The following is a 26,663-nucleotide window of genomic DNA, read 5'->3' on the forward strand; positions in this document are numbered from 1 at the left end:
TGGCCCACTACAGGGCCACAGGTCGCCAAGGACCATCGGCTGCCCAGAACAACATCTGTTCCCACAAAGCTTTGTGCCTCCCCACCTCGGGCAAAAAGAGGCCTTGACCCAGAGCCCCGCCCCGCGCGGCCCCTCCCACGAGCGCGGGCCCTGGAGGCCGTGGGCGTGTCCCCAGCGGCGGCGCCCGCGGCGCTGGGCGGGGTCTGACCTCGGCGTGGAGCTGCGGGCGAGCTAGGGGTGCAGGTGGCTCCTCCTTTCCCTCTCCAGAGTGCTGGCCGAGCTGGCTGCGGAGGGAGAGCCTTTTGTGCCGGGCTGCGGGAGCCCGCGACGGCTGCTGCTCGCCCGGGCCCATTGTTTCACTTCTCTATCTCTTCCGGGCAGGTGCCCGCGGCGCGCTGGGCTCGCACGTGCCGCCGCGGCGGCTGTAGCACTGAGAGCAGCGGACCCCGGTAGGGGTGTCCCCGGGCACGCGGCGGAGATGAAGCTCTTGAAGCAGTGGTGGTCAACCGGCGGCGGCCTCCTACACCTCACCGTGCTACTGAGCTTGGCAGGGCTCCGCGTAGATCTGGACCTGTACCTGCTGCCGCCGCCGCCCACCCTACTTCAGGATGAGCTACTGCTTCTAGGCGGTCCGACCCGCTCTGCCTATGCGCTCAGCCCCTTTCCAGCCTCCGGTGGGTGGGGGCGCACCAGCCTGCTTCACCCCAAGGGCCGGGAGCTGGACCCTGCTGCGTCACTCGAGGGCCAGCTGCTCCGGGAGGTGCGCGCACTCGGGGTCCCCTTCATCCCCCACACTCGGGTTGACGCATGGTTGGTGCACAGCGTGGCTGCCGGGGACGCGGCCGGGACCCATGGGCTACTTGGTGCCGCCGCCTCGTCGGGTGCGGGTGTGGACGGCGGCAGCCAGGCAGCGCCGGGAGGCGGCGGGGGCCCCCGAGCGGGTCGCAGTAGCCCTTTGGCCGCCGAGGAGGAGGAGAAGGCACCCGTGGAACCGACGGCGCAGGTGCCGGACGCTGGCGGACGCGCGAGCCAGGTAACCTTAGAGAGGGACGCAAGCGAGTGCGGCGTCTACAACGCTCGGGGCTGAGGAATTGGCCTTGAGCCCTGGAGGCTTGTGGTGGAGCTAGGCTGCGGGGCTGTCAGAGTTAGTTGGGGGTGGGGAGAGGAAGAAGGAATGGGATTAGATTTTTTGCTCACTCTTTTGGTTCAGTACCTTGCGTGCATGGGAATGTCTTTCCCTGGTACTTGGGACTAGAGGATAATGGAAGTGGTCTTGACCTCTATGAGGATGCGCGTTTTTCCTAAGAACCACGCTGCGGCTCACCAGGAGTTTAACCCAATGGTTGTCCGTGTGTGCGTCTTCCCGGGAGTAAGGAGCCGAGTCAATGTGCACTCCAAGGCCAGCCAGCAGTCGGTCCCTCAGCGACCTAACCATCAACCTCGCCCAATTATTAGCATACCCATTATTAGCACACAGATAACAGGTACCCTGACAGTCTTGTGACCAACATGGTCCCTTTGGTTTATTGGTACAGCCTCTTTTGCAGCTCAACTTTTTTCTTTTAAACAAAATTCACCAAGTTCTGTAGATTGAAATATCTGGTGCTGCCCAACACTAGACCTCCTTATCCATAGTTCCTACCAGCGACTTTTTAAATTCCTTCTTGACCCAAATCTTAGTGTAAACTGGTATGGATCAACAAGTGTTCCTTGGGATATTTTGTGTGTGTGTGTGTGTGTGTGTGTGTGTGTGTCTGAGTGTGTAGTGGAGTCTTATGCAAAATGGAAATTGGGGCTAAACTGGTTTGTTTGCAGCACTTCAGAATCGCCCTGTTTGTGTAGGCAGTTGCCTGACGGGCTTCTCCACCCTCTGAGAGAGGGGTCGTTGTGCGAAGTTCTGGGTGATTCATTGTTATGCGGATCTGATCCCTTCCTCCTCAAGGCCACCGGAACTAAGGGGGATGGGGTTGGTGAGTCTTGGTGGGCTCCTGTCTTTTAGAAAAGTTGAAGGTTCTTCCTGCAACACTAGCTCTTTCTTCAGATCTGGGGCCTGTGGGGCCTGTCTCACCTGAGGAGGACTGCCCTGTTTCCTTACCTGGTTCTGAAATATATGGGGTTATAACCCACTGCTGGATGCTGCACTAGGTTATCACCCTGCCCCCCTCACAGCTGAAGACCAGCCTGTTTGCAAAGTGAGCTGGAACGGGAGGGAGGGGAGGCTGTGTGCTCTTGAGGACCTACCTCCTAGGGAGAACCTGGACTTGCATGTGGGGATCAATTAGCTGTCTTAGCTGCCAGATGACTTGGTTCTGTTCAGTCTGGTAGTGACTGTTGAGACTTTAGAGTTTCCAAGCTATGTCCCCTTTGTCAGCAATGCCTCTTGCTTAAGCCTTGTGAGGTCCACAGGCAGGCATCCTTATGTCTAGTTTGTATTTATGGAAAACAGAAGTCCAATGAGTTAGGGGACTTGATTAAAGCCACACATTAATTAATGACAGAGGTGGGACCAGAATCTGAGTCTCCTGTCTCCTAAACTGGCTCATAAATTAAGCAATGGGCCCTTTACTCAGGCTGTCTGGACAAGCATACACCTGGGATGGGGTGACTCAGCTCCCCCCCTCAGCTTGTCTCCTGCCCCTAGGAGAACTGCTCTCTGGTGCTGGGTTTTTAAAGAGATTTTAAATTCATAATGAAGACCATGACTTTGGGGAAAAAATGGTCTAGGGAAACAATACCAGTCTTTGCGCTTAGCTACCTGGTATTTATCACTTACTAGCTTCCCTCCCTCCCACAGGTTTTTTTAATCACTCCAAGCCTCCATGTCTCCTAGGTCAAGAGGAGGATATTGTGCTAGTTAAATGGGAAAAGCATGTGTGTGGTGCCAATAAGTGTGCCTGCCCCATAGGGTCGAAGTAGGAATTAAAATTTCATTCCATAGAAAGGGCTTAGTCCTGCATCTGTCTCAAGTACTTAATACATGTAAGCTTACTGTTAACTTGGAAGAGGAATCATACTTTACCCCATAGGAACATTATAGATGTTTTTTTCTTTTTTGGTTTTTAATAGATAAGTCTAATGGCTTACAGTTGAGTTGCAGGACATTCTGGTTTTAGTGTATATTTTTTCATAATTATTGTACACATGCAAAAAATATTTTGGAGTAGGGGATTTTACAGGTAGGTGTCAAAAGATGTACTGCTTTGGTCTCACCTCTTAATGGGGCTAATCATTATCTGAAAACAAACTCCTGGAATTCCCCAGGCCCAACAAGCTTCCCTTCATAACCACAGCCATTCACTATAACCAATGAATATGTCCTTCAAAGTTGCGCACAGGTTAAACCAAGACATGAACAGCTTTGTAGAGTAGGATGTTTGAGCGTATTTAAAGATGCATGGCTGCCTGCAGTCAGCATCAGTATTTGAGAGAACTGTTGCTACTTTGAACCTGAGAGGGCTTGTGGTTTGTCTGTGACAGTGACCTATCACAGGACAGACAGGTCCCATCTGGGACCACTCTATTTACTGACTTTTGGGCTGCTTTCTTCAAGTCACAGAAATCTAATACAGTTAGTATTTAATTCTAAGAGTAAAGGGAAAAGATAAAAGTTCCTTGATTGTTAAAGTAAAATTTGTTTTCATGTCAAAATCAATAATCACTAATGCCTGAGATGAAACACAGATATTTGCCTGTTTTTAACTTACAGTCATGATACAGAAATATTCTTATAATTACATTGTAGCTCAACAAAATTTTACAGTAAGCTTCTCATTTTGCTTACTAACAGACATTGTAAAGTGTTTATGGTCTTGCATGGGAAAGGAAGGCACAAGTTACTGTATTAATGTCATATGGCTGCTGTAGCAAAATGCCACACTTAAATAGAAATTTACTGTCTTACAGTTTAGGAGGCAAGAAATCCTCAAAGTGTTGGCAGCATTGGTTCCTTCTGAGGCCTGTGAAGGAGAATCTGCTCACAGATCCCTCCTGCTTTGGGGTGGCTTGCTGGTAATCTTTGGCATTTCTTGGCTTCAGCAGCATCACCTCAATGCCTACCTTCATCTTCACTGAGTTCTCCCTGTGGGTGTATCTGTGTCCAGGTGTCCCTTTTTATAGGAACATCATTCATATTGGGTAAGGATCCACCCTGACATCTTAATTTATCTAGTTACACTGGCAGTGACCCAATTTCCAAATAAGATTTCATTCTAAAGTTCTAGGAGTTCTGACTTCAGCATAAGAGGGACACAGTTCAACCCATGACAGTCACCATTGCCCTTCTGTCAACTCTTGGGGGTGTTCATCTTGCTTAGGCTCTAGCCATTAAAAGCTAAGTCACCTGTTTCTGGGATCGACTGATCTGTGTGTAGAACCATCTGTGTGTAGGACTTGGGACAAGCTCTTGAGGAAGTTGGCTTTTGCTGACTTGATGTGCAAACCTGGGAACCTTAGTTCAAACCATCTTTTTCTACTCAAACTTTGACTTCTATTGGCAGGTTACAGAGAAATATTTTATAACAACTTTTGAATCATTCCCCTCCTCACCATCTCCCCTGCTTCTGTGTTCAGGCAGTGGGAAATCAGCGTGCAGAGCCATGGTCCGGGGGGTCATGGTACTGACACTGGAGTCTGGCCAGCCAGGGTGATCTCAGCTCTACCATTGTCTGTGATAACACTTCATGTGTGTGTGTGTGTGTGTGCGCGCGCGCACACACACACGTGCTCTGGATTGAGCCCAGAAATGTTTTACCACTGATATACATCCTCAGCCCTTTCTGTTTTATTTTGAGCCAAGGTCTTCCTAATTGCTTAGGGTCTTGCTAAATTGTTGAGGCTGACCTTGAACTTGCAATTCTCCTTAGCTTTGCTGGGATTACAGTTGTGCCCCATCATTCTTATCTCTCTTGAGTTTTGATAAGAGTACCTGAGGGAGTTGTTGGAGAATCAAAAGAGATAGTGCAGGTCAAGTGGGCAGGGTTGGTATGTAGTAGACTTTCTTTTTTTTTTTTTTTTTTTAAAGAGAGAGTGGGGGAAAAAGAGAGAGAGAGAATTTTTTTTAATATTTATTTTTTAGTTCTCGGCGGACACAACATCTTTGTTTGTATGTGGTGCTGAGGATCGAACCCTGGCCGCACGCATGCCAGGCGAGCGCGCTATCGCTGAGCCACATCCCCAGCCCGACTTTCAATATTAACTATTATTGAACTGAGAGCTCTATAATAACCTCTCCCCAGCTTAGTCCCGATCATTCTATTGCCAGGTGCAGATTTCTAAAGCACACCTTGGTGCATCTCCCCACTTCATTTGGGGATCCGCCTCTAGCTTCCTATCACCAACTAATTCTATATATTGTCATTCAGGGCTCCCAAGTGGCCCATTAACCCATTCCCCACCTGCCCTTGCTGAACTTGTTACCCTGGTGCTCTGCCTGAAGCCTACTTTCCTGCTCAGACCTTTTCTCCCTCCACTCCCCATCCCCATGCTACCTCTTTACTGTTTCCCTTGCCTAGAGTTCCTGCCTTTCATTCCTGCCATGCTTTCACTGTTAAATTCTCAGACTGTTCCTGTTCTTCCTTGGGCTCCATTGCACTCTGGAACCTTTTTTAAGACTTGGCACCCTCTACTTTGAACTGTGGTGTCTTGAATGTGGAAACTGGGTCTTTACTTTCCCTGCAGTAGCACCCAGGGCCAGGGTTTAGAGCAGAGGTCAGTACAGTTAGTGTCTGTTGCCCACTTATGTCCAGGGTTGCACAGGGGCTTTACAGCCCTTCCAAGGTTGTCACAACCCTGAATGTGCCTTGGGTCCTTCAGGGCCAGAGTTCCAACTAGAAAGTAGGTCAGACCTGAAATCCTGACCATTTAATGCCAACTACTTCAGTGGCTGGAGCAGAGGAGGGCAGACCATCAGGTTGGCATTATAATGAATCAGGTGGTGAAACTTGGGATTGCCTGAAGTTGTAGAGCACGGCAGTGACCTTGCTGGAATAGAGCAGGGCACTGTTCCCAAGCACGGAGTAAACCACACCTCCCGCCCACTGCAAACTGCCAAACAATAGCTGCTCCCTTTCATGGCAGCCTTGTGAGAGGGATATTTCGTTCTCAATATCAAGTTGTTAAGGATTTACATTCATACTCAGGTACCAAGGCAGCTGAGGTACATGCTTGGGTTGCTTTTGGTCAAGCTGTAGGTGGTGCTTGGCAGAATATGGCCATGTCATGGAGGCAAGAAAAGACCTTTTGAAAGAGGCTAGAACGGAGTTTCCATCTATGAGTCAGGCTCCTCCAGACAAATAGAACCAGTAGAGTATGAATAAATAAATACACAAAGATTGATTTCAGAAAATTGGCTGACACAGTTGTGGAGGCTAGCTGTCCGAACTCTGTATAATAGTCAGAAGCCCTGGAAGGAGCAAGAGCTGGGATGCTGCATGCTTGAGGTGGAATTTCTTCTTCAGAGAATTTTGTTCTTAAAGCCCTGCAGCTGATAAGACGAGGCCCCCCAAGATTATTGAAGGTATTTGAAGTCAGCTAGTTGATTGCTGACATTAAGCACATCTACAAATGTCTTCAGAGCAACACATAGGCATCTATTTAATTGAGGAACAGTACTGTAGCCTAATCACATTGACATAAAACTAAGCATCTGTACTCCACGTCCTTCTGATCGGTCATTCACTCCCAAATTGGCAAAAGGAGGATATTAACATCTTTCTTTGAGCCTTCTTGTGAGGATAAAATGACACAACATTGAGCCAGGTGTGTGATGGCACACTCCTGTAATCCTAGCGGCTGGGGAGGCTGAGGCAGGAGAATCGTGAGTTCAAAGCCAGCCTCAGCAAAAGTAAAGGTGCTAAGCAACTCAGTGAGACCCTATCTCTAAATAAATACAAAATAGGGCTAGGGATGTGGCTTAGTGGTTGAGTCCCCCTGAGTTTACTCAAAAAAAAAAAAGAAAAGACAAGACAACCATATTGAAGGGTTGGTACCAATTCCTAGTGTGGTAATAGATGCTCAACTAATGATTTGCTGTTGCTGCTGCTGAGCCCTGGGTGAAATTGCCAGGAAACCCTTGCCTCTCCAGGAAATTGCAAGTGATTGCTCAGTCATGCAGTGACCTGCTTTGGCCTGAGAGAAACCCTTCCCTCCTCAAGGGGGAAGTCACACTGGAAATGGTTAGATGAATTGGGGATGTTTGCATTAAGGTCTGGATGAGGGGGTGGCTGGGGCTCAGTGATAGAGCACTCACCTGGCGCATGAGGCACAGGGTTGAATCCTCAGCACCACATAAAAAAATAAAATAAAGGTCTTCATCTACAACTGAAATGTGTGTGTGTGTACATATACATATGTGTATATATATGTGTATACACAGACACACACGCATGTAAGATCTGGCTGGGGAAGGAACACAAGCACCATCCTCAAATATCTGAAGAGCTGTCTTGTGAAGGAGACCCTGGACTTGCTGAGGAGGGAGAACCCAGAGCCAGACTGAAGCTTTCCTGAGGCTCAGCTACAGGAGAGACTTCACCTTTCTTTAGAGCTTGCTTCTCCTGGAGTGGTCGGTGACTGCATCAGTCACCTGGGTGCTTGGTAAAATGCAGAGTGCCAGGCCCACTCACACTTATTGAATCAGAGCCTCTGGGTTCTTGTGGTACCCCCAGATGGAGGGCTCCTGCCTTAGGGTTCCTCCCTCAGGAATTCCCAGTGTCCAGCATCACCTGGGTGGAGGGAGGGCCATGCCAACACCCCTTCTATGAATTTAAAAGCTTAAGATAACTAAAGGACTGGGCCAGAGGGACATGCTTGGGGAAAGGACCAGGGCTACCCCGAGTGTTTTTGAAGTTTAAAGTTGAAGCCCAATTTCTTTTTATTATTTCCCTGCATATTCCAAAGAACTTTTCTCTGGATGGAGATGGAGTAGGTTGGGGGATGTGGAACTGGCTTGCAAAAAAAAAAAAAGGTACTAATTATGAATGTATAACTTGCATGTAAATGCAGCTTTAAACTCAAATTCTAGAACTAGAGAGGCTGAGGGAAAAGTACCAGAATAGGAGGGAACTTTCTGAAGTATTCTATATTGTGGTGTGTCACGGGTTACATGGGTGCCTGCATTTGCTAAACCTTTGCTAAGGTTTCTGCATTTCTGCATGTGTCAGTCCAACCCCAAAACTGAAAGATTAATTGAGTGGGGAGGGGTGAAGTTATTGACATGAATGCTGGGTAATTATTGAAACTGGGTGATGGGTACATGGAAAGTTCACTATAGTACTCTGCATTCTATTTACGTGTGCTTGGTATTTTCTATAACATAAAAAGCATTGTGCATTTCAAGGACCAGGTAGCCTATCTGACCTGCTGGGGTAAACTGAAATTAAGTAAAAGAGATCCTAAGGAAATCCCCCATCCCTGGCCCTGGCCTGCAGGAGGGGTTACTTTCATGAGAAGCAGCCTCATTTCAAATCAAAGCCTTTGAGTTGGAGCTCAGGCCCAGTGTCACAGGCACTGTGGTGCTGGTGGTTGGAAGCCTGGTGGTGGTTTTGCCTGACCTCTCTTGGAGGGGAGTACATCAAGCAGGTATCTGTCCAGTTTATAGCTGCCTCCCTACCTCCACCAGGGATCTTCAGAAGTGAGTTTGGCTTATCACATGTCTTACTACAGAAAATTCCAAGCGTACATCACCAGTGGAGAGATGGACACTAGGATAATGACCTCCATCTCCATCATCCAGCTTCATCAGGTCCAGTTCATGTTGGTGTTGATTCATCCATGACTCCCTCACCCTTTCCTCTTGTAATATTGTGATTTTTTTTCCCCCCTGTGCTGGAGAGTGAATGCAGGGATTGGACCCAGGGCCTCCACATTTTGGATAAGCACCCTACCACGGCGCTATGCCCCAGCCCCTCCCTGCTTCCTTGTTTTAAAATAGTCCCTAACATAATTTTTTATTTCCCCAGACATTTCTTGTGTGAACTTTCTGCAGGGACTTTCCAACTTTGATTCTTTATTACTACTCTTCCCACTACTTTCATTGGCTAGAAAACCTGCAAATATTTCAGTATATACTCCTGAAATGTGAATGTGAAGTCTCTTCTAAACTGTGCCATTAGCACACCTATAAGAAATTAATAACAATTCTTTAATAGCAAATATTCAGTCAGTGTTCCAAATTTCCTAATATTTCATGAATAGTCTCTTGTGGTTGGTTTGAACCATAATCCAAATAAGATCCCACCTTGAATTTTTGCCAGCTGTGTCTGCATAGTAAAGTAACAAACAGATAGGAACACGTTTGATCCGGATGGGATCCACTGTCCCACCACCACGGTTGGAATCTGTGCCTCAGTATGAGGGAGCAGTGTGGGTCATAGTGGTGACAGAGAGCAGAACTCCCCCAGGTGGCTCATGAAGAGACTGAAGTGAATGACTTCTTACCATGTGGATTAGGGCAGATGGGGGTGTTGGTGTTGAGGAATGTTGGAGAACCCTGGAGTGCCCTGACCCTTCCTTTTCCACCCTGCAGTTCTGTTCCAGCCTCCTCCTGGTGAACTCAGCTGATTTCCAGCCAGCTTCAGAACCTCAGATAGCAGGACTCAGCTTCCAGGGGATGTACATGGATCTGGAGGGACAGACAATACCCCAGTACTAGGGCTAAGAGCTGGCCATGGAATAAAAAATGCTTGCAGCCTGATCCTGGTTTTGTCACTCACTAGCAGTGTGACTTTAGGAAAATTGTTTAACCTCTGTCCTCACTTTCCCCCTGTAAGAAGGATGGTAACAGTACCTACCCTGAGGGGATGCTGAGCAAATTAGATGAGATAATGCCCATGGTGCCTGGTCCACAGTGAATACTCCATAAACCTGAGCTATAATTATTATAAGCTGTTATTAAGAACCACCCAGGCCAAACAGGGCACTGTCTCGCTTTATCTGGCTTCTTGTCTCTGTAGCCCTGATGATCCAGCTTGCCTCCAGCCTAGAGACCAGCCTCCGAATTCTTTGGCCCTAGTGTTTCCCTCTAATGTCACCCTACTCATAGACACCACACTGTTCTTTTTTTTTTTTTTTAAAGAGAGGTGAGAGAGAGCGGAGAGAGAATTCTTAATATTTATTTTTTTAGGTTTCGGTGGACACAACGTCTTTGTTTGTATGTGGTGCTGAGGATCGAACCCGGGCCGCATGCATGCCAGGCGAGCTCGCTACCGCTTGAGCCACATCCCCAGCCCAACCACACTGTTCTTTGTCTTTGAAGGTTCATCCAACCCCAAAGGTCAAGGAGGTCTCAATCTCTCCCCCCCTTGATGAGTAAATGAGAGGGCCTGTCAGTCCAGCTGGGACTGCTCACAAAGGGTGTTGTTTTCAGGAGCAAAGTCTCCACCCCATTGTTTAGGTTCTAAGGGCCCAAGCTGAGAGGATTCTGGCTCCTTGCAGAGGATGAGATGGATCAGTTCCCAGCCAAGAATGTGGTAGAGAGGACTTTTCCTGGAGGTTCTGATTCTCCGTGAGTCACCAGGGTTTTAGTTGTGATTAAGGGCCCCAACTCACAAATTTATGATGGCTTCCTATGGTAAGCGTGGAAACTGACTTTTTTTTTTCTTTTTTTTTTTCCTTCTTAATTGGGTCCCAGTACCACAAGTGTAAAAATCACCTACACACAAATAAAAAGGAACTTAATGATGGGTTTAGCTTGCCTATTCTTTAAAGAGCCTGGACCATAAACCTCCATCATATACAACACTACTTGTAAAATATCCATATATCTCAGTTCTGTGCCATTGAGTTGAGAAAACAGGAAAGAAGAGAACAGAGATAATAACTGCTTCCTACCAGGGGCCGGTATTGCTTTCTCTTGAAACTCCAGTTGAGTTATTGGCAGTCCGTCATTGATTTTAACTTCTCAGAATCAAAAAGGGGTAGTAACTAATGTTTATAAAGTGTCTTGATATGTATGAAGGCACTTTTTTCAACTAATTCCTTAAAATGGGAATTATTAGATAATACTGACCTCTCATTTCAGAGTTGGGGAAACAGGGTCAGAGAGGTTACACAGCCATTGACATGCAACAGGCCTTTTTACTGTCTGTCAGATCTGGGCCCTTGTAGCAATAGTTCATTTAAGGCTTTGCAGGCTGCAAATGATATTACAAATGCCACAGACCTTTTTCACTTTATAAATATAAATAATATAAGAGTGAATCCTACTCTTCCCTGCCTTGAGATAACTGGCATAGTTGGTTTCTCTGGAATGCAGACTTCCAGGCTAAGTTTAGTGTGCAGGAGGGAAAGCAAGGGTTCAGCTATGATGTGGACATGGTACATCAAGATGACCAGGCCTTTCTGCCTTGGCCTGATCAATACTGGGATGTGGAAAGGCATGATCTTGGGTGAGAGAGCTCTCAGCAACTGTAGGCCAGCTGCTCATGGAAGTCACAAGTCCTTCCTTATAGGGGATCTAGGGTACATCCCCACATGCATCATGCTAACTAACTATGGGGATAATTTTTTCTTTTGTCTATACTTCTTGTGACATGTTCCTGTTCGCTTCCTAATATGTTCTCAGTAAATGAATACAGGAAAGACCATCTAAGATATTTATTCCTTAGGGCTGTGCAAGTTTTAGCATTGATCTTCCCTAGGTCTGTGGGATTCAGCCAACAGTTTGCAATCAGGATTCTCAATAGTTATGAAGGCTTCTCTTTCTCCTTGTGGCCTCATAGGCAAGGTGACCATATCAGACAGTTCTGGTTTACCCAGTTAATTATTAACAGCACCCTCTTATCCTCTCAAAGGTGAACTGGTGAACTTAACAGTTGTGATGGCCACTTATTCATAGACCCCCTGGAATGTCAGAGATAAGGGAGCCTTTGAGGAAACCAGATTATCAAGGTTGAAATGAATCTGCCCCAGGTCTGTCTGCCTCTCAGTCTTCTAGAACTGGAGAGAGAAGAGGAAATACCCAGAGGCAGCAAAGCATAAATACCTACCCCAACCATGACTTGAACTTAGTTCCTTGAACAACTCACTGTGAGAGCACTCAGGCTTTCTCTTACTATTTGAATCTGTCCCCCACTTTAGTCTAGAGCTGCCCCTGCTGTCTTCATATTCAGACATACATTGTTATCTGTGGGGTTGTAGCTGCTGATGAGCTGCATTTTTAGTCTTTTAATTGTTGAATATTAAGAAAGAAACAGACCCAGGGTAAAGGGGTGTGGGGAAATGGTATGCTCAAATACTGTTGAAGACAATGTTAAAATGGAACAGCCTTTGGGGGAGGGGGGTGGCAAATTGTCATATCCCATGAAAAAAAGTTGGAAAATTGTCAGAATAATTTCTTTGGAAAGCAAAAATTCCTAGTACAGAACTTATGGGAGAAAACTCTTTTAAGCTTTACAAGAATAGGGAATTTTTATGTTATATAAAGCTTCTCAGTTCCTTTTTCAAAATTGGCATGATGAGGATACCAAGACCTAAAAATAACACATTAAAGAAAACCACAAGTTACTCTTAGGAATAGTCATGAAAAATATTAAACTAATAGCAAGATACACAAAGAATATAGATGACAAACTTGTAGCCTCCTCATTGCCCCTCTCCACTTCCTATCTTCCTCAGTCTGCTCTGTTTTGGTGGCTTTTTTTTTTTTTTTTAAACCCTTGAACCCAGGGGCACTTCATCACTGATCCACATCCTCAGTACTTTTTATTTTGAGACAGTCTTGTAAGTTGCTCCAGCTGGTCTTGAACTTGATCATTCTGCCACAGACACCTGAGTTGCAGGGATTACAGCATGCCCTGGGCTCCACCTGACCCTTCATATTAGGATTCCAACATTACAATTCCTGAAGACTCCCGGCGCCAAGCCCCTCCTCGCTCTGTACTCTCTTGCTGGGAATCTCATCAGTTCCTGTGACCCTGCTCCCCACCCCAACCTGTCTTGATGTGTCACCTTCAGGTCAGACATTTGCTCTGATTTCCAGATTCTTAGTATGACATTTCTACTTGTCTTTTCACATCTTAAATTGAACCATGTCCAAAATGGAAGAACTGTTTCCTATTTCAGCTGTTTTCCCCTCAGCTATCCCAAGTTATTCAAGAGTCAGATCTAAGAGTCAGTTAGTTCTTCCCTTTACCTCCTGTTTCTGTTTCAGAGACAAGCCCCAACTAACCTTTTCCCAAAATATATCATGGTTTTCCCCACTTCCATCTGTATCTGTCACCATCCCTTTTCAGACTGTCATCCATTGAGATCACCAGAGTAGCCTCCTTGCCTCTTTTCCTGCTTCCACTCTTGTGAAGACTGGAGGTGAGACAAGTAGAAATGACCTAACACGACTACTGATGAATGAGAAAAAAGACTAATGTTTCATGGTAAAAATGAGCAAAAGAAATACATACACATTTAAACTTTTGAGACTGAACATCTTTTCAAACTTTTAAAAAAAAAAAAGAGTACATATATCCTTTGCCCCGATTTATCTGTTGTTTAATTAAAGAGTGAATTAAAGCTATTGTATCCCTCAATTCCCAGATACTTTAGTGTGTTTCTTGAGAACAATGATTTTCTTTTCTGTATCCAGTTATCAAAGCCAGGAAGCTTAACATGCATCTAAGATGATTATCTACCTTACTGTCTATATTCAGAATCGGTTGCCCATAAAGGTGCTTTATAGTTACTTTCTCTTCCGGATTCCCATCTAATCCAGGATCATACATTGCAATTGAGTTACTGTGTTCCATTAGTCATCTTTAGTGGAAAAGTTACTCGGTTTTAGAACTTCTTAACCTTTAGATTTTTGAAGAGTATCCGTTATTTTGTAAAACGACCCCCCAGTTTCAATTTATTTGATGTTTCCTCATAATTCGATTGAGAGTAATGAATTTTTGACAGGAACATAGAAATGGTAGTGTTCTTCATATTAGGAGTACCATGATGTCAGTTTACCCATTTGGGTAAGATGGTATCTGCCAGGTTTTCTTGTAGTGTTTTTCTCTTTGTAATTAAAAATAATCTGCAGTGATAATTTGAGACTATTATTTAAGTATCTTGTTTCTTACCAAATTTTCACTCCATAGTTGTAGCATCTATTGATGGTTTTCTAGCTCTGTCATTCTCTTTCCATATTTATTGTTTGTATTCTACTGTAAGAAAACATTTTTCCCTCATTTATTTAGCTGTTTATAGTTGAGTAGATTACTAAATAACTTTATTCAGTGAGTTATGATCCATTATTCTATTAGATTTTTAACCTAGTTTTAGCTTCCTGCATTGTGTGTTCTGGTCCTGTAGAATTTCTCTGTCCTTGGTCCTCGTCTCCCTGAGTTCACACACACACCAAAAAAAAAAAAGTTTTCCAGACTAATGTTTACTTGATCCATTTCCTTATGGGCTTGATTTGTTACCTTTTTCTGTTATTTATACAATTTTATGGGTAACATTCTCAAGTTGGCATGTTGACATAAGTGTTCATGTGTGTTGTATTAATTCAACGTAATACAGAATAAGGGAATCTTGCATTGTGTTCTAAAATTGATTGTGTGATTTAGAAATTAGAAGTTCCTCTGTCCACCAGCAGCAAAGTTAGCTGTGTTGGGAATCAGAATTTTTCAATTTGGTCATCTTCAAATTTAACAAACCTTGCTTGAGCAAAAGATAAAAGGTTAAAAAAAAAAAATAAGTAGTGGCCAATTATTCCTTTTCCAGATTTAGAGAGTATTAGCATTGTAATTACATCAAAGAACAATCCATCAGACATAGGATCCCTACCAAAGTCTTAGGATGTTGTATCTAAGAATTGAACATTCAACAAATGTCTGTTTGGGGTTTACTATGTGCTGGACACTAGGGTAGACAGATGGCATATAGCAGCCCCCAAGCAAACAAGAGACCCTCCCTCCAGAAACTAGCATCCTAGCAGGACAGACAAGACTGCTAACAAATACAAAAATATCAGTTGGTTGCTGAATTCTGTCGGGGTAGGAGACACAGAGCAAGGGAGGTAGATGTTGGACTGAGAGGTTTTTGGTTTTTGGTACTGGGGATTAAACCTAGGAGCACCACATACATACATTTTTATACATACACACACACACACACACACAAGAGGGTCTTGCTGAGTTGCTTAGAGCCTCACTAAGTTGCTGAGGGTAGGCTGGCTTTGAACTTGTTGGTGGGATTATAGGTGTGCACCACTGTGCCTGGCAAGAGATACTTTTTAATGGCATGGTTAAGAAAGAAAAGTGAACTTAGGGGTTGGGAATATAGCTCAGTTGGTAGAGTGCTTGCATTGCATGCACAAGGCCCTGGTTCAGTCCCCAGCAACACACACACACACACACACACACACACTGAATTTAGAGAACTGAATGAAGCCACAAGAAAAGGGGGTAGAGTTGAAGTCAGAGAGAGCACCTTGTAGGGCAGCCAATCCAAGGCTGCAAAGTGAAGGGGTCCTTGGTGGGCCTGAAGACAGTTTGGGGACATTGCTATTTAGAGATCAGGGGATGAGGCAGCAAAGCAGAAGCCTTAGGGGATCTAGGAGAATAGGGGAAGGGGTACTTGGATGCAAGATGAACAAACTGTTTCCAGGAGGAGGCAGGAACTAAAGTCAGATTTTGCTGGTAGGTCAAATGAAGATGGAGAACTGTTGGATTTGGGAGACCTTGTAGGCTGTTTTAGTGGAGTGGTGGGCAAAAAATTCTCATTGAAATAGATTTGAGAGAGAATATACTGAGTCCAGATAACTCTTTGGAGGATTTTGCTCTAAAGGGGAGCAGAAAAGTGGAATGGGACCAAGGGTAGTGTGGGACCGATGGAAGGGGTTTTTACACATGGCAGGCATACATTAGTAGGCTGATAGAAATTGCTCGACCGGGCTGGGGATGTGGCTCAAGCGGTAGCGCGCTTGCCTGGTTCGATCCTCAGCACCACATTCAAACAAAGATGTTGTGTCCGCCAAAAAAAAATAAATAAATATTAAAAAATTCTCTCTCACTCTCTCTAAAAAAAAAAAAAAGAAAGAAAGAAAAAAAAAGAAATTGCCCAACTGATGGTGCACCGCTGTTGACACAGAGGAGAAAGGAGAGTAGCAGGTACAACTCAACTTACTAGCGGGATTATGAGGTGTATACACATGAGACTGACTATGCTGGGAACCAGAGTCACCTGCAGTGTTGGGAGGGAAGCAGAATGTGTCCTGGAGTTTGTACAGATAGAGAAGCCAGAGAAACCAAGTGGGCCACCAGTATATCTGCATCCCTTTTCTGCTTTTTTCCTTGCTTCTGGCATCTGTGGATTTTCATTTCTTTGATCTTCACCTTCCTACCTCTCCCCCACCCCCCAACTTAAAGAATGAACATTTCTTTGGATTGGTGGTGGTAGGGGGTGCTATCCTTGAGTTAGTCTAGTTAGTGCCATGTTCCTAGAAGTCAAAAATTAAAGAGATCCTTTGAAAGAGTTTGAGAAGCCTTATTGTTACAGGAAAAAGATTAAAGAAAATTTTAATATCATAACTGAAATAAACAGTATGTGTTAAATTGCTAGAAGAATCTTTTTTTAAGTCTCCTTAGCAAATTAAAAAGTGGAAGGACTCATCTGAGTAAATAGTCATATTGATATAGTTCTGATTATAAAAGGAATACGTGTTTGTTGTATTCAATTACAGAAGTATGTATAGCAAAGTCAGTCCTTTCCCAGTTTGTCCCAACCCATCCTGCCTTCTAGAAAGAATCACAGTTAATAGTTTGTAAAATAACATTTCCCAGATTTTTTGTTTGTTTCCTTCCCTCTTCCTCTCTCCCTCCTTCCTCGTCCTGGGGATTGAACCCACAGCTTGGCATCTGCTAGGTAAGCACTCTGTGGCTAATCTACATCCTCAGTTCCTTTTATTAATTTTGAGACTGGATCTTTTTTTTTTTTTAAAAACTTCATTTTGTTTATTTTTATGTGGTGCTGAGGGTCGAACCCAGGGCCTTGAACATGCTAGGTGAGCGCTCTACCACTGAGCCCCAACCCCAGCCCTTGAGACTGGATCTTACCAAGTTGCCTAGGGTGGCCTCCTGAGTTGCTGGGCTTTTAGGTATGCGTCACTGTACCTGGCCTCCAGATTTTTCTACATACACAGGTATTTAATCAGTGTTTCTTTCCATTTAGCTGCTTGATGTGTTTTCAATAAAGAACTAAAGAAAAACTACCTAACTGTAACACTGATTTCCAGATTCAGTATGCAAATATTTTAAATTCAAGGTCTGTGTACACGCATATAATTTAAATTGTCCGTGTTGGAATAGCCCATCTCAAAATTAGTGCTTGTCCTCGTTTCAGAATTAAATGTTTCTTTGATACTGAAATAATGAAATGCCTGTCGTAGCATTTGACATAAGGGTTTATAAGATCACTAAACAATTAAGTGAAATGCCATTTGCTTATTTTATTTGGGTTTCTAAGCACATTGTTGGGTACTTTTTAGGAGAATCAAGTACCAAGAGAGAGGTATGAAGGTATGGATCACAGATCTGAGGAGGAAAAAAACGAGGAAAGGGTGTCCGGCCAGAAGGAGAAATTACAACAGAATAATGAAGATGAAAACAAAGTAGCAGATAAACCTGAGTGGGAGGCGGAAAAGACTGCTGAATCTAGAAATGAGGTGAGCACATCAGAATCTTCTAGTCTTGCCGTTTTGGCTTTTGTGTAGCTTTGTGGCATTGACAATTTACATTGAGAATGAATTTTGCATGTAAGTATGCTCCACTGTTACAAATCTGTCATATGAAAAAGTATAATTAGACTTTAAAAAGAATCAGCTCACAGAATGTTTTCTCTGGTTAAACTCAAGATTTTGCAGTACATGCACACATACCCTCCAGCAGCCTACTAGCAGGTTTTGCTCATTGTGTTTGCCAAGATAAGTGATAAATACATGACTGATATTCTGGACCCAAGCTGGCTGGATCCTGGAGAACAAGAAAGAGGACTAACCCTGTAGCCAAATCACCCTCAATTCCTGCTAAGGCTTGAGTCCAGATCTGCAGTCTGCTAGTGGGCCAAGCAGACCCATTGACATCCAGGAGCACATTTCATACTTCTGGTCTCTCTTCTAAGGGGCCAGGCCTGGTGGTCCACCTTATTGGCTACTCATTGACTAAACGTACTCTGAGAGAAGAGGTATAGAAAGATGAACTCTAGAAGCTTGGCTGAAGGGATGGGTTCTTCCTGCAGCCTGGTCTTACCCTCTTCTTTTACTTGGACCACATCTGGTTTCTATTCTGTGCTGCTGAGGTCCTGCCCACAAGCCTGGCACACAGGTGCTCCAGAGACAGGCCTGGAGATTCCACAGACCTTTAGTCACATGGCATTTCTACCCAGAAGGAGCACCCTTGCAGATCTTGTCCTGATGGACCTTTCACCATGACCTGCTTCAGCATGTCCCCTCCCTGGGAGGTAGGGGTTGACCCTGATCTGTGAACCCTCTTGGAGGATGGAAAATACCATGCCTGGCCCATCCCAGACAGTCCAACCTCACTGAGGTTTTGACCATGTAACATTACAAACATTACTTGATTTTTATGGAATGAAATCAGAAATAGCTTTGTTCTCTTTGCCTACCCAGTACTCTTCCTGCCCCTTCCAGCCTGTTCTAACCTGTTCTAGGGGAACCAGTTTTTCCTTCCACTGTGGGTAAAATCTAGGGCAGGTCACATGACTTCTAGATAATCAGATTTTAAAAGTTCTTCTGGTCATTCTAATGCACCAACTGACAAAAAATAATCTAGTGTAGTTCTCAAAAATTTACAACCAAAATTTAGCTTCTTCCCTCTTCCCATCTCATCTGTTGAACCCACAAGGCTTTTTCCTAGTGTGGAAATGGTATGTATGGTCATGTTCTCTAATTCCTCAGTTTGTCCTCTCCTGCCTGTTAGGCTGTTTTCCCTGGAGCTGAGGATATGGAGTGGTAAGAATTCAGGAGAGGTTATTTGGCACCAACTGGGCATTGTTTCCCTTGACCTTGGGATACGGTTTCATTTCAGATTAGTTACTTTCATTTTGTAGATTCTTTGGGGAATCCCTGCTCTTGTGGCTAGGTGTCTTTCATCTGCCATTCTTTTGAAAAGGGCAAATGCATCTCCACCTCCAGCTGGTCCTCTGGATTCTTAAATATTCAGCCACAGCCTCTCCATCAGGCCCTATCAACCACTATCTGGCTGTCTAGCATGGGTTCCTGGCCACATGCTTTTTACACCCTTTGTATTTCTCAGGCAAGACCTGAGAAGTAGACTGCAGGGAGCACACACCAAGTTTGTAAGCAGTTCTCTCTGAGGCTTTTCTGTTCTTTAGGTAAGAAGGAGGGTAGAGAGATTCACCCCATTTTCATTCCCTAACTTCTTCAGCTTCAACTCATGTATGCCCTCCGTCTCAGTCTGGCATTTCATTTCAAATTTCTAAGCATTTGGCACCTGCCTGTGCTTTTTTTTCTCCAGCTGGTATTCTCCCTGACCCCTCATTTACTTATTAGACTTTTATCTTTCCTCAGGTATCTTTTGTGTGGCTTTACTACCATTGCCCACACAAGCAACATATGGTGATGTCAGTGCCTATAGACATATACTGAAAAATCCATATTTATTTTGCAGGAGACATCATTTTTTAGCCCATATTCCTAAATGAATGTGTGTGTGTGTGTGTGTGTCCCAACACTGGGGGTCGAACCCAGGGCCTTGTACATGTTAGGCAAACTTCCCCTGAACCACTTCCCTAGCCTGGGAGAGTATTCTCCCACCACTTATTTAATGGTTCCTGGTATATTTCCTCATGCTGTTGTGTACTTTTTCTCCTGGGTATGTGGTATGTCTTTGCCTTTACTCCCTCACTGGGTATCACAGAAAAGCAGGAACTGTTCAAGTCTTTGAATTAAATGTTAGCAATTAATTCCCTGCTAGATAAACAGTGGACACTCATTCAATTTTTTATTAGAAACAGTATCTCCCAAAGTTGCTTAGGGCTTTGCTAAATTGCTGGGGCTGACTTTGAACTTGTGATCCTCCTGCGAGTTACTGAGATTACAGGTATGCACCTCCATGTCCAACTCATTAAATGAGTAGATAAAGCAGGGAGCTGAGTTGAAGAGAAGGTAAAATGTAATATGATGTAGGAAAACATCAGTTTGAAATATATTAATCAGGGGCTGGGGTGGTGGCTCAGTGGTAGAGTGCTGGCCTAGCATGCATGAAGCACTGGAATCCATCCTCAGCACCACATAAAAATAAACTAATGTATCCACCTAAAACTAAAGATACATAAATAAATCACCCAAAGAGCAAGGCATTTGTGCCCCAGGTCCTATCAGGCTCAGCTCCTCATCATTTACATCAGAGGTCTTTGTATACTATAAGTTGTACAACATTTTTAAAATTTATTTTTTTATTAGAGCTTTATAGTTGAATGTGGTTGGGGGTTTTTTGTTTTGTGGTGCTGGGGATTGATCTCAGGAAGCACTCTACCAACTGAGCTATATCCCCAGCCCTCCAACCCTTTCTATTGAAAGTCTCACTAAGTTGCTTAGGGCTTCACAAAGTTGCTAAGGTTGGTTTTGAATTTGTGATCCTCCTGCCTCAGCCTCCTGAGTCATCAGGATTTCAGGCGGTTAAGGTAGCTCTAACTAGTAATTTGCATTTTTAAAGATATTTTGTCAGGTGAGTGAATCACTGGCATTTCCATTCATTTGGATGACAACCCTAGAATACCTAGGGACAGTGATAAAATTTACCACATGCTTTCTCTCTAGCTCCACTGCAGGCAGTTAATGAATTCATTGTATACGCAGATTAAATGGTTCAAAGACATTTTCTTCTCACTAATGAGAAACTGAACTGAACTTATGTGTATCCACCATGTTCTTTGAATATTCCTAGTGGTCTTTGTTCAAAATGCAGTGAGGTCTTAACCTAAAATGGAACTGTATGTTTTTATTTTATATGAGGATTAGAAGCAATTACAAGAATCTGACTTAATTTCCTGGCACTCTAAATTGAACTGAAGTACAGTATAAGTTGTCTTACAGATTAATATTTAAAAATAGCTCAGCCATCCATTTTTAGGTAAGACTTAAACTCAGGTGAACAAAATATATGTAAGTAGTTTGATTTTTAAGTGGTGGAGTTCTTTGAAATTAAATGCCTCAAAATTGTCCTCTGAGGTATAGTAGACCGAAAAAAGTATTGCTTATTGTGTACAACAGAACGCTTTCCATAGTTAAAATGCTCAATTAGAAGGTATGTGATGATGAAACTCTGGGAAAAAAATGAATTTTTGATATAGAGGTTATAACCTCTATATCAAAGAAAAGACTGAGGAATTAGCAACAACATGAAGCTCTTACCACCTTTAGGACCTAAAGGAATCTGAGGAGAAACAAACAGCTCAGTGAGAACTGGAACTGATGATTCAGCGAACCCTAGTCTTTAAGGGAATCACTCTTACATCTGTCTCCTGTTGGACATGTCACCCCACCTGGTGGGGGTTAGCCCTTCAGCTCTCAATCTCCTGGGTGCTATCAGGAATAATAAAACAAAACAAAAAAAAAACCTCATAAAACACAACATTGGCTACTCTAAAAGACCAGTCCATATTTCACTTTTAAATAATCCTTGAATTGTTTTTGCAGAGGCTGGGGTTGTGGCTCAGTGGTTGCACACTTGCCTGGCATGTGTGAGGCACTGGATTCAATTCTCAGGCCCACATAAAAATAAAATAAAGGTCCATCAACAATTAAAAATATATTTTTTAAAAATTGTTTTTGTAGTAATCCAAGTAGATTTGTGCTGATGTTACCCATTCTCACTTGTGATTATCAGTAAATTTTGGTTGGGGCCAAAGAAAAATCCAAAGTTGGGGTCATTAATAGAATACTTGGGAGTATTAAAAAAATGAGGTCTAGGAGTTGGGATTGTGGCTCAGTGGTAGAGCTCTTGTCTGGCATATGTTGAGGCATCGGGTTTAATTCTCAGCACCACATACAAATACATACATAAAATTAAAATTTCATCAACAATAAAAATAATTTTTGAAAAAGAGGTCTCATTTTAATAACAATAGTTTGGTTGGCAAATAAGTCCACAGTCGTTAAAACATTTAATTTCTCAAAAGAGGAGCAAGAAAAAATCTTTTCCACTAATTTAGCTTAAATAGTCCTATAGCATCTATAGACATAGAAAAATCTAATTTATCATGGGTCCTAAAAAAACAGGACTTAATAGAACTCAATTTCGCAGAAAAGGATACTATGTATCTTGACTGATTTTTTTTTTTTTTAGTTGTAGATGGACACAATACTTTTTTTAATTTTGTGTGGTGCTGAGGATTTGAACCAAGTGCCTCACACATGCCAGGTAAGTGCTCTACCACTGAGCCACAACCCCAGCCCTGAAACTTTTTTTTTTTTTGGTAGTGAGGATGGGCCTCAGGGGCACTCAAGAACCACATCCCCAGCCTTATTTTGTGTTTTATTTAGAGACAGGATCTTGCCGAGTTGCTTAGTGCCTCACTGTTGCTGAGGCAGACTTTACTCTTGATCCTCCTCAGATTCCCAAGCTGCTGGGATTACAGGTGTGTGCCACCGTGCCCAGCTCATGAATCGCTAGTGCCCTACCAGTGAGCTTGACTTCCAGGCCTCCAATTGGTCTGAATCTTCCAAAAAACAAATAAACAAGAAGAAAAAAAATATATATATAGGAGGGTAGGAGTGAAGCACAGAACATGAATACCTCATTCAGGACCATGAATTCACTAACATAAAGATAATCTAGCCAGGTGTGAAGGCACACACCTGTAATCTGGTGATCTGGGAATCTGGCAAGAGAATTGCAACTTTAAAACTAGCCTGGGTCACTTAGCAAGACTAAAGGGATAGGGCTATAGCTCAATGGTAGAGGGCCCCTGGGTCAATTCCCAGCACCTAAAAAAAAAAAAAAAAAAAAACCATAAAACCCTTGTGCACTCACTAAAAACAGCGATCCTGAATAATAAAGTGGACAATTTCAAGAAAACTCAGTAACAAAGGAATTCTATAGATAGTTATTCTAAGATTGAGTGGCTTGGAATGTGAACTAAAAGGTCTTGATCTGTACTACCAACACAAGGAATCCTAAACCAAGAAACAAAAAAAGTTTAGAAAGTATGAACAAGTTTTGGAGAGAGAGAAAAACACACAATTGCTTTAGTTAGTGGCTCTTCATTGTGTGAGGTTCGTACAGAAATTTTCCAGCAAAGATGAGTTTACAGAACGGCATGGTGGTGCCTGCCTGTAATCTCAGTAGCTCAGAAGGCCAAGACGGGAGGATCATGGGATGGAAGCCAGCCGCTGGCTAAGCAGTCAGTTAAGACCCTGCCTCTAATCAAATACAAAATAGGGCTGGGGATGTGGCTCAGTTGTCCAGTGCCAGAACAGCAACAAAAAAGAGTGACATGCAGAAATAAATGCTTAGTCTTGAGAAAAAAAGACTGAAATCTGATAGGCGCTGTGGCACATGCCTATCATCCCAGCAGCTGGAAAGGCTAAGGCAGGAGGATCAAAAATTCAAAGCCAGCTTTAGCAAATTTAGGAGGCCATAAACAACTTGTCTCAAAATAAAAAATAAAAAGGGCTAGAGATGTGGCTCAGTGGTTCTGGGTCCAATCCCTGGTATCAAAAGAAATCCTCAGCATGAAAAATGTGGACACAAAGAGATAAATACCCAGAATATACTACAGAGATGCAAAATATTGAAAAACTGAGACAATGAGAGGAAAAAAAAAAATCTAACCCCAGACGTCAGAGAGTTTGAAACATGAAGGCAAAATAGTTCCAGGATACAAAAACTTTATTCAGGTTTTCTGTCAAAGGAGTTACTTCAACAAGAAGCTTTATGTTGAAGGCAGAAGTGAAGCAAAGAATAAGTTGGGAAAGACATTAGGGCAAATATAAATATGTAGCTTTATGGAGGAACAAAGTAAAATAAGGCTTGGAACTTAAAATAGTGGCTAAAAATTATGTGGAAGATGTTCGATAGGACAAGAATGGTGGGGTTTGTAGTTTATTCTAATTACAAAATTAAGTACTAAGGGAAATAAAATGTAAAGCTCTCAACCAAGGAATAAAATAGGGATAAAAGATCCAAATTGAGCCTAAAACCCCATACAACCACTTATCTTTTGTCTGAAGACTGGTGTGCCTGTTTTGTTTTTCTAGATACATCTAAATAGGACAGATACATCTTTCTCTCTAGAAGACTTATTTCAGCTGCTTTCTTCACAACCTGAATATTCTCTAGAGGTAATTGTAATCTTGATTTTTAAGTTCCACCCTTTTACTTGGATGACATAGTAGTTTGTCAAACTTGTGAATTAAGCACACAGAACTTAGACAGAAATCAATTAGCACATTCATATTAAAAGCTACATGGTAGTTTATACTTATGCTTTAGTAGAATTTTAACATTATCCCTGTATTATTAATGTGGATTGGTGATAGCTAAGAACAGTTCTTTTGTTAGTATTGTCAAGTTATTAGGTAATAGAACTCTTTTTTAAAGTGCCATCTTTCCATTATTTTTCAGAACATCTCAGAAGATTTTCCACCTCTTCTAGGGAGTACCAGTGATGGCATAAATTCTTTAGCACACTACAATGTGAATTTTACCCAGGCTATAAGTCATGATGTCAATCTCCATGAGGCCATGTTGCTGTATCCCAACACCACATTTACAAGAGATCCCGTAGCAAGGACTTCACAGGCACAGGAACAATTTTTGCAGCTGAATTTTCATTCCAATCCTGAGCAAACCCTTCCAGGAACTAATATAACAGGATTTGTTCCACCTGTTGACAATCAGATGTGGAATCTAACAAGCCAAGACCTCTTGTATGACCTTGATGCAAATATACTTGATGAGATAAACTTATTGTCATTAGTCACAGAAGAAAATTTTGATCCCATGGAAATCTCTCAGCTTTTTGAAGAACCAGACTCATTGAATTCAAGTCACCATTGCAATTTTTCTCTCTCGGTGTGTGATGAAGAAGGTGCTATAGGTTATAGTAGTGACCCTGTTTCTCCTCATTATGACTTAGAAGGGGCTGTAGGAGGCTACTACCCAGAATCCAGTAAACTGTGCCACACGCATCAGAGGAATGAATCTGGTTTTCATGGGGATCTCACATTTCACGTATTTCATGACCACACTTACCATACGAAGTCAGATGAACTAGAACCCACTTCTGAATCGCTTTCATGGCCTGGGAAATCACAGAAAGTGAGTAGGTACCTCAATGATACACATAGAAATCTAAGCCGTGATGAACAACGGGCTAAAGCTCTGCATATCCCTTTTTCAGTAGATGAAATTGTCCGTATGCCTGTTGATTCTTTTAACAGCATGTTAAGCAGGTATTATCTGACAGACTTACAAGTCTCGCTCATTCGTGATATCAGACGAAGAGGGAAGAACAAAGTAGCTGCCCAGAACTGTCGTAAACGCAAATTAGACATAATTTTGAATCTAGAAGACGAAGTGTGCAATTTGCAAGCAAAGAAAGAGACCCTTAAAAGAGAACAAGCCCAATGTAACAAATCAATTACCATAATGAAACAAAAACTGCATGACCTCTGTCATGATGTTTTTAGTAGGTTAAAAGATAGTGAGGGTAGGCCTGTTGATCCAAACCTGTATGCACTTCAGTGCAATCATGATGGAACTGTTTTGATTGTGCCCAAAGAACTGGTGACCTCAGGCCACAAAAAGGAAGGCCAAAAGGGAAAAAGGAAAAAGTGATTAGAAATTGAAGATGGATTCATTTTAATATTCAGAAAGATTAGTTGGGTCACAGACCATCGAAACAGCTTAAATTTAGTTCTAACTTTGGGATTTTATTCAAGTGTATGTGTATGTCTTAATCTTTTACTGCAACTTGAATCACTCAGTTAAGGCAATATGTTGATGTTTGTATCAATACATGTTTTTAAGATCACACTTCAGGGAAAAGGTGGGGAGCCACAGACATAAGTACAAAGCAGCCCTAACATTGTTTGGTACTATAGTAAGCTTTTAATTTGTATATTTAACTTATACTTTTTTGTGAAAATAAACTTTATATTTGAATTCATATAAAAACAAAGACCTACCTCTTAAAAATTTGTTGATGGACCTTTATTTTGTTTGTGGTGCCGAGTATTGAACCCAGTGCCTCACACATGCTAGACAAGTACACTACCACTGAACCACAACCCCAGCCCCTAAAAGACCCACATTTTCAAAGGCTGGTGAGCAAACTATAAAGGCATAGTAGGATAACAAATATGGGAAATTTCCTTCCTAGTTGAGCTAAAAAACCACCTCTCCAACAATGAGCAAGAAGGCCTTGGCTACTAAACGCAGAGTACCTAGCAGTAAAAAAGCCAGATGACCACACTAACATGATTTTACCAGTTAAATCTCCTGCATTGTGCTTGAGATGAATATTTTGCCCAGAAAATGTCAAAAGTAATCTATGCACAATATTTTTAAAACTGCCTGAAAGATCCTTTGATAAGTTTGATACTCAACTGCTAGGCATCAGTTTAATGACTGTACTTGTTAAGGATGAGTTTTGATAGGTCAGGTTACACTTAAGCATCCTGGATTTGGGGCATGTGAATG

The 26,663-nt window shown here is 42.9% G+C and overlaps 1 protein-coding gene across 2 annotated transcripts; it reads left to right on the forward strand.

Moving 5' to 3' along the window:
- Window positions 1-253: 253 nt before the first annotated feature.
- On the forward strand, window positions 254-26,158 carry Nfe2l3 (NFE2 like bZIP transcription factor 3). 2 transcript variants are annotated; one of them, XM_071613848.1, is made up of 4 exons: window positions 254-1,033; window positions 17,465-17,641; window positions 24,218-24,301; window positions 24,585-26,158. In XM_071613848.1, exons 1-4 carry the CDS (start codon window positions 479-481, stop codon window positions 25,797-25,799), a joined length of 2,031 nt encoding a protein of 676 aa, XP_071469949.1. In that variant the 5' UTR covers window positions 254-478; the 3' UTR covers window positions 25,800-26,158. The 2 variants fall into 2 exon arrangements, with proteins under 2 accessions (XP_071469949.1, XP_027788457.2); XM_027932656.2 differs by lacking the exon at window positions 24,218-24,301.
- The last annotated feature ends 505 nt before the right edge of the window (window positions 26,159-26,663 follow it).

This window comes from Marmota flaviventris, chromosome 1 (assembly GCF_047511675.1).
Source record: "Marmota flaviventris isolate mMarFla1 chromosome 1, mMarFla1.hap1, whole genome shotgun sequence".
NCBI classification, from domain to species: domain Eukaryota; kingdom Metazoa; phylum Chordata; class Mammalia; order Rodentia; family Sciuridae; genus Marmota; species Marmota flaviventris.